This window comes from Emys orbicularis, chromosome 2 (assembly GCF_028017835.1).
Source record: "Emys orbicularis isolate rEmyOrb1 chromosome 2, rEmyOrb1.hap1, whole genome shotgun sequence".
Taxonomy (NCBI): Eukaryota; Metazoa; Chordata; order Testudines; family Emydidae; genus Emys; species Emys orbicularis.
The window spans coordinates 138607234-138624550 of NC_088684.1; the positions used below are offsets into that span (position 1 = coordinate 138607234).

The following is a 17317-nucleotide window of genomic DNA, read 5'->3' on the forward strand; positions in this document are numbered from 1 at the left end:
CTCTGGATTGTAAATGTGTGAACTGATATTCCATCATGTTTCCCCATTTTTAGAGCCCAAATGGTAATTATAGTGTCGACAATGAAGCACGATGAAGATAGTAAAAAATTCAAAGCACCCTCCATAGTGCACAGCATGTGTCTTAAAATGTACATGCACCCAAGGTTTTTGTTTCTTTCTTTCTTTCTTTGTTCTGCTGCATCAATTGCCAACGTCCTTTTGGTTCAACACAAGCTGTAATGCCCATGTTTGAAGTTCAAAATATTAGCACTTGACCCCACCCCCCAAAAGTAAAATAAAATAGCCATCATTTTGTTGTTTGATTTTAAAAAGGAAAGAAAAATCAATTTAAACAAAGCTTTAAGAGTAATAAACACTATGACTGACCAACCTTGGAACCTCCCACCTCGTTTTTACCTGTGGTTCTCCTTCTCAAGAACCGTGCAATGTAGAAAAATCAAATATACAAACAGAACTCTTAATCCATCCCTTTATGTAGCTAGAGTGAATCTATTTTTAATAAGAACTTGACAATCTCTCTTTAATATTTACACCAAGGAGTTTGTTTTAAAGTTTTAAAGCAAAAGAAAATCTTCAAGTTCTCAGCGCTGAATTGCAAGACAGAATTTCCACACTTTTCTTTATCCCTTTTCCTTTTGTTTGTGTTGGAACATTTGCAACTGGAATGGTAGATTTTTGTTTTTCTTGTCCTGTTCTCTTCTGAGATGAAAGTTCCTCAAAAGAATTCCCTACTCCCACCCATTCCCGAAGAAGCGGTCTCCATGATTAGTTTGGTATTCTCTCAATGTAAATGGCTGGAGCGGCTGAGCGCGCAATTGTTGCTATGAAGCTGTGGTCTCGACTGAGTTCCAGGTTGGTGGTCTCAACCTGCTCCGCCCGGGAAATGGTGTCGTACGCCTTATTTACATGGAGAGGCTTGTGGGCCTGGCAGTATCCGATCACTGGTTGGTCATAGCTGTAATAGGGCAAGGTCTTCATGGGGTGAGGGACCTGCATCAGAAAAAACAGAGACAAAAAGAGAGAAACATGTGAATGATATGCTTAACTAGGTGTTTGTACAGCACCAAGCACAATGGACCCTTGGATAGGTCGACCTCTTGGCAGTATCACAATATGATAAAAAATAATGTTTAAACACTTTTCAGAGACTCTCTGAGTCTCTTTCATAGAGGTCTAATTCTGCAGCCCTTACAGTTAGTGGGAAGCACTTATGCTTAATTCTCACTAGAATAAACAAGACTATTTGAGTTCCATTGTAGTCAATGGGACTATTTGTGGATGGAACACAAAACTGTGCAGAGGGCTCAAGTGCTGCATAGACCTACCCTATCCTGGATCTCTAGATCCCAAGGCCTATCCTAGATCCCATCTCTCCCTTTTATTTGAATTCCTTGGTAAGCATCTTATCATACACTGGCATAAAAAACAAAGATTTTTAAAAATACCCCATACTTTTAAACATTAATCCTAAAAACTAAATATAATTAATAGCAAAACATTAGATACAAATCTTTTCCTATCTGACTTTGCAAGTAATTTAATAATCTGCAGGAGATGAGCTGATCAAATTGAAAAAAGCTTGCTCCATGGGGGTTGGCGAGAATCTACAGGAAATACAAGTTACAGTTTATTCCAGTAGTGGTAGAAAAGCTAAACTCATCACAGCTGGAGATATGCTATCTGTAATTCTATCTTGTAACAAATACTTCTTTATATTCCCTTCCAAGCTTTAAATGAAGAACACAGATCTAGTTCATCATGAGTTTTCATTGCATGGTATACTTCGTCCAGACAGATATGAAAAAGCAGTGCATCTCAGAGATATTAATGTTAATTATAACTTTTATTGTAGAATGAATGTGACATACTGTACCTCAAAATAGCACCCTGTAGCCCCCTATTCATATATGATTGTGATATTTCATACAAATATGCCATGTAAGATATCATATGAAAGGTCATGATCTGCTGAAACCACATGTTCTGTCAAAATATGTATATCATTAGTGTGTATGACGTAATGAGATTTTGCTGTATGGCTGTTACTGAAATATGCTGTAAATTTGCTAGGGACATACAAAGGACCCCCATCCAGGTGGGTGTTCAATTACCATTAATCAGCAGGAGAGTTGTAATCAAGGGATTTACAATTCAGTGAGGGCTGCCCAAGCACCACACAATGGGAACCGCTCAATTCCATGACTCAGTTGCACAAGACAACACACCAGGGGGATTGCTCAACCCAGTGACTCAACAAAGCCCACCAGGGCATGTCTGGGCAACTGGCTTCTAGGCACATGGACTGAGGATATAAAATGGGGAACAGTGGCAGCATGTCTTGGCCTTTCTCCTTCCCCACCTACGCTGGAAGCAACAAGAACACTGAGAAGATGAAAACTTCAACTGAGCAGACTGGTCCAGGCCTGTGTATTGAGAACTGTAACATTCAGTAGGGGAGAAAACTGCTTGATCTAAATCTAGTGTAATAAGGTTTAAGATTTATATCGTGCACTTATCTTTTATTTTCTTTGGTAACTATCTCTGACCTTTTATGCCTACCACTTATAATCATTTAAAATCTATCTTTCTCTAGTTAATACATTTGTTTTACACTTCACCTAAAACAGTGTATTTTGCTTGAATTGCTTGAGAAATCTCAGTTTAAAAAGGCTGGTGGATGTCCTCTCCACATTGAGAGAGGGGAAGACTGGGTAATAAACGTACACTGGTCAGGCTTCTGAACAGGGCAAGATGGTACAGCTCTGGGGTGCAAGGCTGCGGAGCTGGGGGGAATTGGTTGGTGCCTTTCTGTGTGTGATTCATGAGTGGCTCTGGGAGCATTCATGCAATCTAGCTGGGTGTGGGGCTCCACATGCTGTTGTGCTGAGTGATAACAGCGCCTGGTCACTAGCAAAGCATTGTGGTCACAGCTGCTTGTCACTAGCAAAGCATTGTGAGAGACAGCCCAGGCTGGAGAGTTAAGGGGGCACAGTGGTACCCCAATTCCAGGTTGCTCCCTGGGGATCCCATCACAACGCGTTCCTCCTGCATTCAAATCTAATAGGTAGTAGTTTTGTCCTTTTTCTTTACAGAATGCTGGAGGGACTCCAAGACACTCCCAGTTGCAATTCAACTGAGAACCTTTTCATCTTAAATGCACCAATGCAAAAGTCAAACCACTCAGAAGACTTTGAAGTCACAGCTGAGATCACTTATGTACCAAATTCAGCCCTGGGGTCAGCAGATACAATTCTCATCTGAACTGGGCTTTGCACCATTTTACAACAGTGTTTGAATTTGTCCATAGCCTTTAAGGCAGGTCTTTATGATACAACAAAAGCCAAGGACTGCTCGTTTTCTGTAGATCTTTGTCATTGAGGTCCTGTGATTTACAGTAATAATATACAATACATTAACCACGGGGTCCCCCTGTGTACATCATTGTTTATTCCCTCTTCTCCAAACAGGAGTTAAAAAATCAGAATCACAACAATATCCCTAAAAAGCATTTAAATGTGTTTTCCTTATCAACAGTTCTCAGTACTTTTCCAAACCATCCCTTGATCAATTCAAGGTGTTTTCTCTCCTCAGGATCCCTCTTCCGCAGACAGGAACAATGCCAGTTAAAGAAACAGTTTTGCACATTCCTGAGATCCCACTGAGAGCTTGTCTAGACTGAGGATTTTTGCAATGATGTAGCTACACTGACTTGGCTGCAGTGGTACAACAGTGTAGATGTGCTGTGCTTCATTGGTTCAAATATCTCCAGCATAAAGAATTATTTCTTGAAGGAGAGAGCAATGATCTCTTGCAATGGACAGTTTTTTCCCTTACCCGTGGCACTATCTTGCCATGCCCTGTCTGACTGCAAACCCACCCCTTTGTAGCAAGACTGTTAACGTATCTGCTTTTATTAGACAGGATCCAAAACACCAACCAGTAGAACTAGCCCTGGAAGCAGATGTGTCAGAATACTGCAAGAAAAGCTATTCTTAAGGTATCTTCTGCCAAGACTGAATATAGAAGTGCCAAAAGTCTCCCAGGAAAGTTTGCTTTTGCGAGTTTTGCAGTCCATACGAAGAGTTTGGAGGAGCATCTGAACATTTGAGTGCTTTTCCAAATCAAAGTCAAACTTCAAGCCTTCAGAGGATGGTCTGCCACAAACGGGAATGTCCCTTCATTTCATGAAAGATATGATCCACAAAGACATCAGAGGCTGATTTTCATTTACACTAGGATCCCTTTACACTGCTGCATTAGCTTATATTTATTCCCATTCCAAAAGGTTTCTTTACACTGACGGAGTGGCATGAAGAGACCTTAGTGCAAATGAGAATAAGGCCCATATGTACTTTTCAGAGTATGGGCCTGATTGTGTAAACTGTCAGTCACATGGGCAGTCCCTATTGAGGTGACTAGTTGTAGGACTATTCATGTACAAGGAAAAGTTGGCAGGATCTGACCCTATTGTGAGTAATGCTGAACAGTGTTGAGGAAATTGGTCATTCTAAAACAAGCTGAAGCGATTAGATTATCTACGGAAGCACCATATGGGAACTTGATATAAATTCCCACACAGGGAATTTATAAACATAGTAAATCCAGTCTCCAGAATAATGAATATCTTGCTTCATTAAAGAGTAAGGAAGGATTTATGGTTAAGGCAGCGGACTGGGACACAGGAGAATTAGGTTCAGTTCCTGGCATCTGCCATAGCCTTCCACAAGTCACTTAATCTACCTTGCACAACAGTTCCCCCACTGTAAAATGGGGAAAATGCTACTTGCTACCTTCTCTCTTAAACTGTAAACTTTTTGGGGCTGAGATGTCTGTACAGAGCCTAGTTCAGTGGAACACCTATCTCAATTGGGGCCTCTCTCACCTTAAGTACAGACCACATCCACTCTATGTCTCCTTCTATCACCATGCTTTATTATACTGTTCCAGCTGGCCAGCGTCCTGTAGTGCTGTTTACATATTTACAAGTCCCAGCCATATCCCCCACTTGCTTCTCAAGAAAGGGAGCAGTACCAGCAGCCATTACTGCCTGTCTTCCGGCCCTCTGCTTCCCCCTTTCCAGGGCTTCCTTCCTCTCCATTCATCTGTTCCCAGCTCCTGGGGTTGCCTCCCCCTCTAATTAGCACTTCAGCTGTAGCTCCACTTGTTAATTGATTCTCTAATTAGGCCCCAATTAACCTATATTGCTGGCGATTTGAGTGACGGTGCTGAGTCAGCTTCTGACTCAGTACCCTGGTTACAGGCCTCTCAATTGCTACTGCAACACAAATAATAAACTACAGTTTAAACATTCAAAGCGCAAAAACAGGTTACTATAAATACTATAATAAACAAAATAGTACCTAACATTTCTACAACCCTTTGCATCTGAGGATTTCAGCACCCTTTACAAAGGAAGACAAATATGATGTTAGTCTCACTGTGCAGGTGAGTAAACTGAGGCACAGAGCTGATACTTGAGAGCAAATCCATGACAAAGGCAAGAACAAAATTCTTATATCCTTGCCGCTAGGCCTATGTTCTATTTGTTGTACCACTCTGCCACCGGTAATAGCTGCAATTTAGGCTACACAAATTTCTAAATTTGGCTTTGGAACATAGTAAATTGTAATGAAGACAAACAGTTGCTTAGGAAGGAGTACAACAGATACAGAAAGTGCTTCTTTCTTTTATGATCGATCACAATATCCCATTCAGTCTTTGGCTAAGTGTACTCTTTCATTATTACACTCCAGGACAGCACAGTCCAGGAGAATGAGTGAGGCAGAGACATAGAATGAAGAATGACAAGATATTTGCCACAAGACCATGCACCAGTACATATCTGTTAGCAATCATTTCTAAATGAATTATTTCCTTTTCTAAAAGTTATACTGTCTAATAATATTTATTTAGGTTTAATAGTTTATTTAATATAGGGAAATAAATGTTCCTTAAAATGAAACATACTCCAGTGTCACTGAGATTTATAGATAACTTTTTTTTCAGTAAATCTTTGTACTCAGGAGGGATAATCTAACTTCATTTTAAATGTTTTTGTATAAGGCCATATACAGTCTCTGAAGTGTTGCAAATAGTTGATTAAGTAAATGAATGAGGTGCTATCTGTTCTTTGAAGTAAGCTTTGACTCTGTCAACCAAAAAAACTTATTATGTTAGAAGCACTAAGTGTTCAGTCAGGTTTTGAGCTAATGGGCTGTATTAATTAGCTGGTATTAACTTCTGAAGTCTTCACCTCTGTAGATCTTCCCACTAAATGGTCTAAACATTGCAGTCTTAACAGCCGCCCACTTGAAACAAACATTCCATTACAAGCAAAATTTACATAAACCGGTATCTGAGGGATTAACATAAAAGATTCAGTGGGTGAAATTCAGGAATGCAAATCTTCCCTTTCAAACTGAAATTAACATTGGAGAGGTTAATGGCTCGACATCCTCATGGCTGAATAACAACTGCACTAAAACAAGCAGAAGAAAGCTGAGTGTACCTGTCACCAAATGAAATCTGGAGCAGCATTAAACACATGTTTCTCAGGACTTCATGCTTGTTCAGTTTTCTCTTGAATGCTCAATAGTGGTGAGCCTGATTCTCCACTCAGTTGGGCCCCAGTTCATCAGAGCGTGTAAGCACATATTTAAGTTCACCCCTATTCAGCAAAGCACTTAAGCATGTGGACAAGAGCTTTGATGAATAGGAATGGACTGCAGAATTCGAAAGCTGCACAGATTTTATGGTGGCATAACTCTGTTTAACTGGAGTTACCCTTGGCAAAGAACAGCTAAAACAGAATGTAAAATCCGGGCCAATAGTTTTGCTTACCTACCTCAGAGAGCTGCCAAGAGAGTGAAATAACTAACATGTAAAGTGCTTTTGTAATGAAAAGTGTATGACGCTACTGCTACTGGTTTAATGAGAAAAGACTTATTTAAAAATTCTTTCAATGGCTAGAATTCAACTTGGGCTTACTCATTTTACAGCAGGGTGCCGTTAATTAACATAATTAATAACCAGTCACTCCCAATGATGTTTAGATAAGAAGATGCTATTGCTAAGAGCTGATGTAAAGAGCTGCTAGAGGAGGTACTGCAGTAAATGTGAAAAGTTTGTTTTTTCACACAGCCCACAAAAATAAAAAACTAAAACTTCACCTTCATCAACTACCACTTGAACATGTTTTAGGGTCTGATCTGGTGCCCACCGAACTCAATGAGAGTGTTTTCATTGGCTTTAGTGGGCTTTGGGTTGGAACCTTGTTGAATATCCACATAATCTTATTATTGTAATCCATGCTCTTTCCTTTCCTCTTTTAGTATATTACCCACACTTGATTCTGCAAAGTGGTTAGGGTGCTACCCTGGGACTTGGGAGACCCACTTTCAAGTCCCCTCCATGCCACAGACTTCCTGTGTGATCTTACACAGGCCACCTAATCTCTCTGTGCATCAGTTCCCCCATCTGTGAAACAGGGATAATAGCACTTTTCTACCTCACAGGGGTGTTGTGTGGATACATATACTGAAGATTGTGAGGCACACATATATTACATTGTTGGGAATCCGATAGGAAATTATGCCCGTTCTGAAAATCAGTCCCTCTAAGGTGTCTCAATTTGGACATCCAAAAATCGAGACACCCCAAATCTGTATGTATAAATATCTTCTGTGTGTTCCATTCTATGCATCCGAAGAAGTGGGCTGCAGCCCACGAAAGCTTATGCTCAAATAAATTTGTTAGTCTCTAAGGTGCCACAAGTACTCCTGTTCTTTTTGCGGATACAGACTAACACGGCTGCTACTCTGAAACCCAAATCACTAGTTACTTTAGAAAATTTGGGTCTTGTAGTTAATTATATGGGGACCATTATAATTTACTAATTTCCAATACTGTTGGCTCATGTGCCTAAATTAGAAAATAAATACTTTAAAAAAATATTCACAGAGCTGGTCCTCTCACTCAGGTGGAATAGTTCAATAACCATCCCATTTAATTAGCTGAGTTTTCTTCTCTAGAAAACAAAAATAAAGCATGAAAATTCTCAGCCAGGTGAGTGCTCTGGTTGCCTGCACCATAGTGCTTTGCAATTAAGATAAACCCAATTTACACTTACCGTATATACTCGTTCATTAGCCCGTTCGTTTATAAGCCGACCCACCAAAATGGATAGGTAAAAATAGCAAAAACTGTATGACCCTTTCATAAGCCGACCCTATACTTCAGAGGTTGGAAAACTTTGGCTCCTGGCCTGTCAGGGTAAGCCACTGGTGGGTCGGGACGTTTTGTTTCCTGGAGCATCTGCAGGCATGGAGCCCCTCAGCTCCCTGTGGCCGCGGTTCGCCGTTCCCAGCCCATGCGCCACTTCCCGCAGCTCCCATTGGCTGGGAATGGCGAACCGAGGGGCTCCATGCCCACAGACGCTTCAGGTAAACAAAACTACAATGTATGAGATCAGGGATCGGCAACCTTTGGCACGCAGCCCGCCAGGGTAAGCACGCTGGTGGGCCGGGCCGGTTTGTTTACCTGCCGCATCCGCAGGTTCGGCCGATCGCGGCTCCCACTGGCCGCAGTTGGCCGCTCCAGACCAATGAGGGCGGCGGGAAGCGGCATGGGCCGAGGGATGTGCTGGTCGCTGCTTCCCGCCACCCCCATTGGCCTAGAGCGGCGAACCGCGGCCAGTGGGAACCGCGATTGGCCAAACCTGCGGACGCAGCAGGTAAACAAACCGGCCCGGCTCGCCAGGGTGCTTACCTTGGCGGGCCGCGGGCCAAAGGTTGCCGATCCCTGTATTAGATATTCAATTAAATGATTCCATAGAGTTAAAAATCATTAAATTTTGGAGTAGACCCGTTTATAAGCCGACCCCTGCTCTTTGATGCATCACTTTTTTACCAAAAATATTTGGCTTATGAACGAGTATATATGGTAATTTATTTCCTAAATACGTATTTATCTAATGGTACTTATTGAACAAACCACATTAAGTTAACCTTTAAAGTTAAGTGTAGCCATACTTCCTGAATGCACAGACATTGGACTTATGCAGGTAATATTTTCTCATTTGCACTAATATTTAATGTCTCAACACAATGGTTTTGTTACTGAATTAATATGTCTGCTGTTAAATCTAATTCAGAGTACATTTTATACTGTATATTATTTAACGTAAAAAATAAGCAAGATATGAAGACATAGTTTTAGGATTAGTGGAATACACAGCTTCACCTAAAAGATAAATTGACTGATACATTAGCCAGATATAATTGAAATAGGAAATTTTAATGAATTTCATGCTGTTGAAAGATGATGAGTTGAAAGCCCTGGAAACTAGCTTTGGAACTGATTCAGGGAAGCACTTAGGCATGTGCTTAATTTTAAGCATGTACTTAAGACCCATTAAAGTAAATGGGACTATATAGAATAATACAGTTATACAAAAGTAGGTTGGCAGGACCCCATAAGGTCAGCTAGTCCATTCTCCTGCGCTGAGGCAGTATGAAGTATACCTAGGGCATTGACATGAACAATCAGTCCCATTTCAAAGAGCACTAACTCAAAGCACTCCAACAAACTGTCAATGTGCATCAGCAGTCTGCACACAGGCAGTTAGAGCACAGGCTAGTGCAGGGTAGGTTCACTTCCCAGTTTACTGCGGTCTGATTGTTCATGTAGAGAAGCCCTTAGAGCATGCTTAATAGAATTAATGTTTTCCGGACTCAGGCCCTTTACCCGCAGAACAGGTGCAAGCTTCCATAGCACCGCCAGTGTGCACCAGTTGTGACCCGAAGGTCCAGCACAGGTGAAAGAGTAATTTAGGACTTGACCCAAAGCCCAATGAAGTCAATGGAAAGATTTCCATCAATTTCAGTGGGCTTTGAAACAGACCCTTTGTCTCCAGACTTCAGCCCTTGGACTTTCTGCTGAGTCTGCCAACTGCTAAGAACCATCACATCTCTAACCACCTTACATTCCAAGTGTAAGGCACATTTCAACGGTGCCTTTGCGAATATACACAAAAAGCAGAGCTACACATTACACATATAGTATTTTAAATTATATAAACCCATGTACACATATACACACACACGGATCCCATTTTCAGTTACTGTAAACAAAACAACAACAAAAATAGTTTTCAATCCCCTTCCCTCCCTCCCAAATTTCACTGACATTTTCTGCAGAAATACCTATTTGGATTTTTTTTAAATCTACATTTTATTTTAAAGATCAAATGAAAAATTCTGACTCTATGAGGAAGTGCTAGAAGTCTCATGAGAAACCCCATTCATGGAAAATATCACAGCCAAAGGGATGTGCATGAATTTGGAATAAGCCCAACTTCAGCCTTGAGTCTTATCTGAAGTGCTGTTCTGCAAAATCTTTGCCACCAATCCTGACAGTCCCCCTAGGTATGCCAAGGTTCAAAAATCCTACAGAGAACTTTGTCTGAGTCTAGAACAAGGCTGGATTAGGACTGGAGCACTGAGCAGAGTTCAGCTGATAAATACATAGGACCTAAGGAAGGTACAGTCATGGTGCAGAGCCCTGCCTGAAAGATGTAAAGATGTCAAGGTCAGACCAGGCTCTCTCAGGATACACAAAACAAAACTGCAGCAGAGCCCCTACAGTGCAGCCAGAGAGAGATTGCAAGAGAAAGAGACAGAAAGCACAGGCCCGAGTTGTCAGGCAGAGAATCACCAAGTCCGTACCTGTCAGCTTTCCCAAGGAAAATGAGGACAGGATGTAGAGCAGTATGTAGGGTCAAAATCTTAGGAGGGGGTATCACCTTGTCTCCAGCAAAAAGGGGGAAATCTTTGGTTGGGTGTGCACTAGGAAACCGCTAATAACCCACAGCTTTAAAATACTGTACAAAGCCAACTTTCTACTAAATAAAGTACTTTATCTCCCTTGATTTTCCCCCTTTTCTCTTCCTGTTTTCCGCTTTCCCTCCTGGATATTGATGTGTCTTTTATTTATTAATATCAAGGTTCATTTTCCATCTTTTCCCTGTTGGCTAATTTGTCCACCCTTTTCTCCAAACCTACTCCCCTTCTATTTCTTTAAATTATTTTCCCTTTTCTGATCTACTCTGCCTACTTTTGCTTTACTGGTTTGTCCCCATCTCTCTAATTACTTTTCCCACCTTCATTTCTCCCCACATAAGTCAAAATCCTATGAGCTGATGTGCACGTGTGGTGCCCTGTGCCCATGTGGTTTCTTGTTTGATGCAGCTTCATCTATGGAAATATCTGTCCTAATGGATCAACAAGCAAAATCAGGGTCATCATGCCCCTTCCTAGTTCCCCAGTCCGATTTGGACGGGCACAGAGCACAGGTCTTGCAACCTTCCACATATGGTTGCTGAGAGGAAGTTGGCGCATAAGCAAGTGTCAGAGTGAATTTGCAGGTTTCACCTTTCAAATGCAAATAAGCTGACAAGGGCAGTGAACAGCATGTGCTACGGCTGCCATCTCGGCCAACACTGAGGATTGAACAAGGACCTCTCAGGCCAAATGCAGAAATATCTACAGCTTCAGCTAAGGAGACAAGTTGTGTAACTGCATCAGACACACATTCTCTGTGGATTGGAAAAACAGTGCACACTGACCAGTGCTTTCCACATGCAATTGTGATACTGATTACATATTACAGGACCAGCTCCCGTGTGCTTTAAATCACAATTAATATTTGTATCTATTTATTAGATTGCATCTCATCAGTAAAGTGCTAGAGAAGAAGTGTTCAAAGTAGGGGCTGCAAATGAGAGTCAGGGTCACAAAAATCCTTCACTTCCCATATTTTTAAATGGAAGAGAGGGATCCCAGCCAGTTGGAGAGAGTGTCTTAGTATGGAAAATGTTGAGAACCAACAGTCTAGAGAGTAATTCAGGATAAAAAGTACTATAATATCAATTATCAGGGACATGCTTCATGTTAAGTTTCTATTTATATTTTATAAAGGGTTAATAAATGGTTAATAGATATAGTAATAGGTAATAGCTATAAGCATGGTAAAGACATGAGTGGTATGTATTAGAGGGGGTTATAAGCTCATTAGTTTAATAGATTATTAAAAGCCATGTTTATAAGGCTACTTATGGGCTTGCTGAACAACAGTGTATAACAATTGACAAACCATTTATTAAAATAATAATGCAATACACTTTCATAAACTATTTAAATATAATATAAAAATGAGACAATTATGATTATTGTTGTCCATCCTTCCTTGCAAAGGTATATTACAGGTTACAAGCCCCCAGATAATGTCATCTTGTTAGCATGCCTGTCAGTTTAATGGATACGATATGCAAACTGGAATTTTATTCTTTCTTTCACTGAGTCATTTCTGAAGATAACTAAGGGAGCATCTGTCCTACCAGACCATAACAGTGCCTGCCCCTTTAAATGCAAACCTTTCACTGGATTATTTAACTGGACACACTACTCCCAATTATGAGAGGGAAAGTCATGAATATCCCACTCTTCTGTCTGTGGGCAGATTTCATCTTTCAATCAGTAAGTGAAATGGTTTCCCTACAGAAAACTACTGGAGAAGAGAAAATCTTTTAAACCCTGTTATTGTTCCTTGGGTAAGGTATTTCTTTTAAATTGCTTTATATTTATTTTATAGAGTAACTGTTTCTAGAAGAAAAAGACCTTTTTCTGGGAAGTATGATGAGAAAGGCATGGCAATTTTTCACGTTCCACTGTGGAGGAGCTGATAGAGTAACCAGATTATTTATTTTATTCTGAAAGTCACTGATACTGCTGCTATCACTACTAATATAATTTCCCTTATGAAAGAGTCCTATAAAATTTAAAAGGGATGAAAGGGTGATGTTTTCAAAGGCATCTAAGTCACTTAGAGCCACAAAGCTAGATTTTCAATGATATTAAGGCATCTAAAGATGCAGATAGGCTCCTAATACAATTTTCAAAACTGCGTAGGCCCCGTTTCCTCGTAAGTGCCTAACTCCCATTGATTTCAAGTTAGGTTAGGTTCCTAAATACCTTTGAGGATCTGGCCTGGGCACCTAATGTGAGTTAAGTATCTAGAACTTTTGAAAATCCCACTAAGCAGCTATCTGCATCTTTAGGCCCATACACTCACACCCTCCTTTGAAAATCTGGCGCACAAATCCCAAAGGACTTCTGGGCCAAATGTTCAAAGTACCTCATTTTCTGTTTCTATTCATACACCTAAATATGTGATAGATTGTCAAGAGCTCAGCTTGTTGGTTGCTAAGCTCTTTGAAAATCTGGCTGCAATAGGAGCAATGGGGTGCTGTGCACTTGTACACCCCTGGCTCTTATTTTGGGGCCTAAACTGAGCCTGAGGTGTTTTGAAAATCTGTCCGTTGAGCTCTTAAGTGTCTAAAGCCCAGATATTCAAAGGTATTTAGGCTCCTAAAGATACAGATAGATAGGCACCTAATGGGATTTTCAAAAGCTCCTAAGCAGGTCAGATGCCTAACTCACATTTATTTCAATGGGATTTATATGCTTAACTTGCTTAGGCATTTCTGAATATCCCCTAGGCACCTATCTGCATCTTTAGGTAGCTAAATACCTTTGAAAATCTCCTCTTTAAGCACTTTTTCAAAATCCCACTGTAACATTCCCCAGGGCGCAATCTGAACAGTTGGACTGCTGTGTCCCCTCAGCTCTCCAGCCTGAGGCCTGGTCTACACTACGACTTTAATTCGGATTTAGCAGCGTTAATTCGAATTAACCCTGCACCCGTCCACACAACGGAGCAATTTAGTTCGAAATAAAGGGCGCTTAAAATCGATTTCTGTACTCCACCCCGACGAGCGGAGTAGCGCCAAAATCGATTTTGTCAGTTCGAATTAGGGGTAGTGTGGCCGCAATTCGATGGTATTGGCCTCCGGGAGCTATCCCACAGTGCACCATTGTGACCGCTCTGGACAGCAATCTGACCTCGGATGCACTGGCCAGGTAGACAGGAAAAGCCCCGCGAACATTTGAATTTCATTTCCTGTTTGCCCAGCGTGGAGAGCACAGGTGACCACAGATAGCTCATCAGCACAGGTAACCATGCAAGCCGATAATCGAAAAAGAGCACCAGCATGGACCGTACGGGAGGTACTGGATCTGATTGCTATATGGGGAGAGGATTCAGTGCTAGCAGAACTTCGTTCAAAGAGACGAAATGCCAAAACTTTTGAAAAAATCTCCAAGGGCATGATGGAGAGAAGCCACAATAGGGACTCAGATCAGTGCCGCGTGAAAGTCAAGGAGCTCAGACAAGCCTATAAAAAAACAAAGGAGGCAAACGGTCGCTCCGGGTCAGAGCCGTGGACATGCCGCTTCTACGCCGAGCTGCATGCAATTCTAGGGGGGGCCGCCACGACTACCCCACCTGTGACCGTGGATTCCGAGGCGGGGATAATCTCATCAGCTACACCTGAGGATTCTGCGGAGGGGGAAGAGGAGGAGGAGGACGAGCTTGCGGAGAGCACCCAGCACTCCGTTCTCCCCTACAGCCAGGATCTTTTTCTCAGCCTGACTGAAGTACCCTCCCAACCCTCCCAAGCCAGTATCCAAGACCACGACCCCATGGAAGGGACCTCAGGTGAGTTTACCTTTTAAAATATAAAACTTGTTTTAAAAGCAAGGTTTTTTAATGATTATTTTGCCCTGAGGACTTGGGATGCATTCGCAGCCAGTACAGCTACTAGAAAAGTCTGTTAACATGTCTGGGGATGGAGCGGAAATCCTCCAGGGACATCTCCATGAAGCTCTCCTGGAGGTACTCCAAAAGCCTTGCCACAAGGTTTCTGGGCAGTGCAGCCTTATTCCATCCTCCATGGTAGGACACTTGACCGCGCCATGCTTGCAGCAAGTAATCTGGTATCATTGCATGACAAAGCCTGGCAGCGTACGGTCCCGGTGTTTGCTGGCATTCAAGCAACATCCGTTCTTTATCTTGCTGTGTAATCCTCAGGAGAGTGATATCGCTCATGGTAACCTGGTTGAAATACGGGAATTTAATTAAGGGGACAGAGGTGGCCGTTCCTACTGGGCTGTTTGCCTGTGGCTGAAAAGAAATCCTTCCCTGCAGTTAGGCGAGCGCGGGGGGTGGGGGGGGGGATTGGCCCAGAGCTTTTCGCGTTTGGCTAGCAGGGATCTTCCCTGATACCAGCCACGCGGTGGGGGGAGGGATAAAGCGATCACCCCAGAGAATTCATGGCGGAGTGGGGGTGTTAGTTTGGTTCCTGCCACGCGGTGGGGGGAGGGATAAAGCAATCATCCCAGAGAATTCATGGCGGGGTGGGGGGTGTTAGTTTGGTTCCTGCAGGGATCTTCCCTGATACCAGCCACGTGGTGGGGGGAGGGATAAAGCGATCATCCAGAGAATTGGAGGGGGGGGAGGTTAGTTTGTTTTCTGCTGCTGAAGGTTAACAGGAAAACTGCAGCACTCAACAGGCTTTGCTTGGTATGTGGGAAAGGAGGGCGCAGAAGCCGAAAGACAATGGCTTACCATGGCTGCATGCAAGCCGAATTCTGTTGCCCGGACCTGCGTCTGTGATCTCTAGCAGCAAAGCCACAGGCACTCAATATTAAGAGGCAAAATGCGACCTTGCACAGAAATCACATGTGCTATGTAATGTGAATAGTGTTGGTCACCGTGAAAGAGTATAAGCATTGTTCTGCAAAATGTATCTTTTTAAAAAATTCTCTCCTTTTTTCCCTCCCTCCAGCAGCTGCAAATTCTTCAAGCCTCCCTCCTCCATCCCGAAGGCTATCACAGATAAGGCGTCGGAAGAAGAAGACGCGAGACGACATGTTTGCAGAAATCATGGAATCCACCCGCAGTGACAGAGCTCATCTGAATGAGTGGAAGGACACGGTTTCAAAGTATAGGAAAGAAGCCAGTGAACGTGAGGACAGGAGGGACCAACGTGAGGACATGAGGGACCAACGTGAGGAGAGGAGAGACGCTCGAGATGAGAGGTGGCGGCAGGAAGATCAGAGGAGTCGGGATGCAACGCTGGGGCTGCTGCGTGAGCAAACAGACATGCTCCGGCGTCTGGTGGAGCTTCAGGAACGGCAGCAGGATAACAGAGTGCCGCTACAGCCCCTGTATAACCCCCCTCCCCCCTCCCCATGTTCCACAGCCTCCTCACCCAGACGTGTAAGAACGCGGGGGGGGGGGGGGGGGGGGGAGGCTCCGTACACCTTCCCATTCCACCCCAGTGGACAGCCCAAGCAAAAGGCTGTCATTTTTTAAACCATTTTTTAATGGCCTTTTCCTTCCCTCCTCCCAAACCCCACCCGGGTTCCCTCCCTCTTTTTATAATCTATGAATAAAGAATATATGATTTTTAAACGATAGTGACTTTATTTGGTTTGAAAGCAAGCTGGGGGAAGGGGGAGGGTGGGTTCCTTACAGAGAATGAGTCAATAAAGGGGGCGGGTTTTCATGAAGGAGAAACAAACAGAAATTTCACACTGTAGCTTGGCCAGTCATGAAACTGGTTTTCAAAGCTTCTCTGATGCACACTGCTTCCTGGTGTGCTCTTCTAATCGCCCTGGTGTCTGGCTGCGCGTAATCAGCAGCCAGGCGATTTGCCTCAGCCTCCCACCCCGCCATAAAGGTCTCCCCCTTACTCTCACAGAGATTGTGGAGCACACAGCAAGCAGAAATAACAATGGGGATATTGGTTTGGCTGAGGTCTGAGCGAGTCAGTAACGATCGCCAGCGACCTTTTAAATGGCCAAATGCACATTCTACCACCATTCTGCACTTGCTCAGCCTGTAGTTGAACAGCTCCTGACTCCTGTCCAGGCTGCCTGTGTATGGCTTCATGAGCCATGGCATTAAGGGGTAGGCTGGGTCCCCAAGAATAACTATTGGCATTTCAACATCCCCAACAGTTATTTTCTGGTCCGGGAAGTAAGTCCCTTGCTGCAGCTGCTTAAACAGATTGGTGTTCCTGAAGACGCGAGCATCATGAACCCTTCCTGGCCAGCCCGCGTTGATGTTGGTGAAACGTCCCTTGTGATCCACAAGTGCTTGCAGCACCATTGAAAAGTACCCCTTGCGGTTTATGTACTGGCTACCCTGGTGCTCCGGTGCCAAGATAGGGATATGGGTTCCATCTATCGCCCCACCACAGTTAGGGAATCCCATTGCAGCAAAGCCATCCACTATGACCTGCACATTTCCCAGAGTCACTACCTTTCGTAGCAGCACCTCAATGATTGCTTTGGCTACTTGCATCACAGCAGCCCCCACAGTAGATTTGCCCACT

General features: G+C 43.0%; 1 protein-coding gene across 1 annotated transcript in view; it reads right to left on the minus strand.

Moving 5' to 3' along the window:
* Positions 1-786: 786 nt before the first annotated feature.
* Positions 787-17317, minus strand: part of LRRTM4 (leucine rich repeat transmembrane neuronal 4) — a 420203-nt gene continuing 403672 nt past the window's right edge. The window contains exon 3 of the mRNA XM_065398352.1: positions 787-1011. Within this exon, the coding sequence (XP_065254424.1) occupies positions 787-1011 (225 nt within the window). The remainder of the gene's footprint in view (positions 1012-17317) is intronic.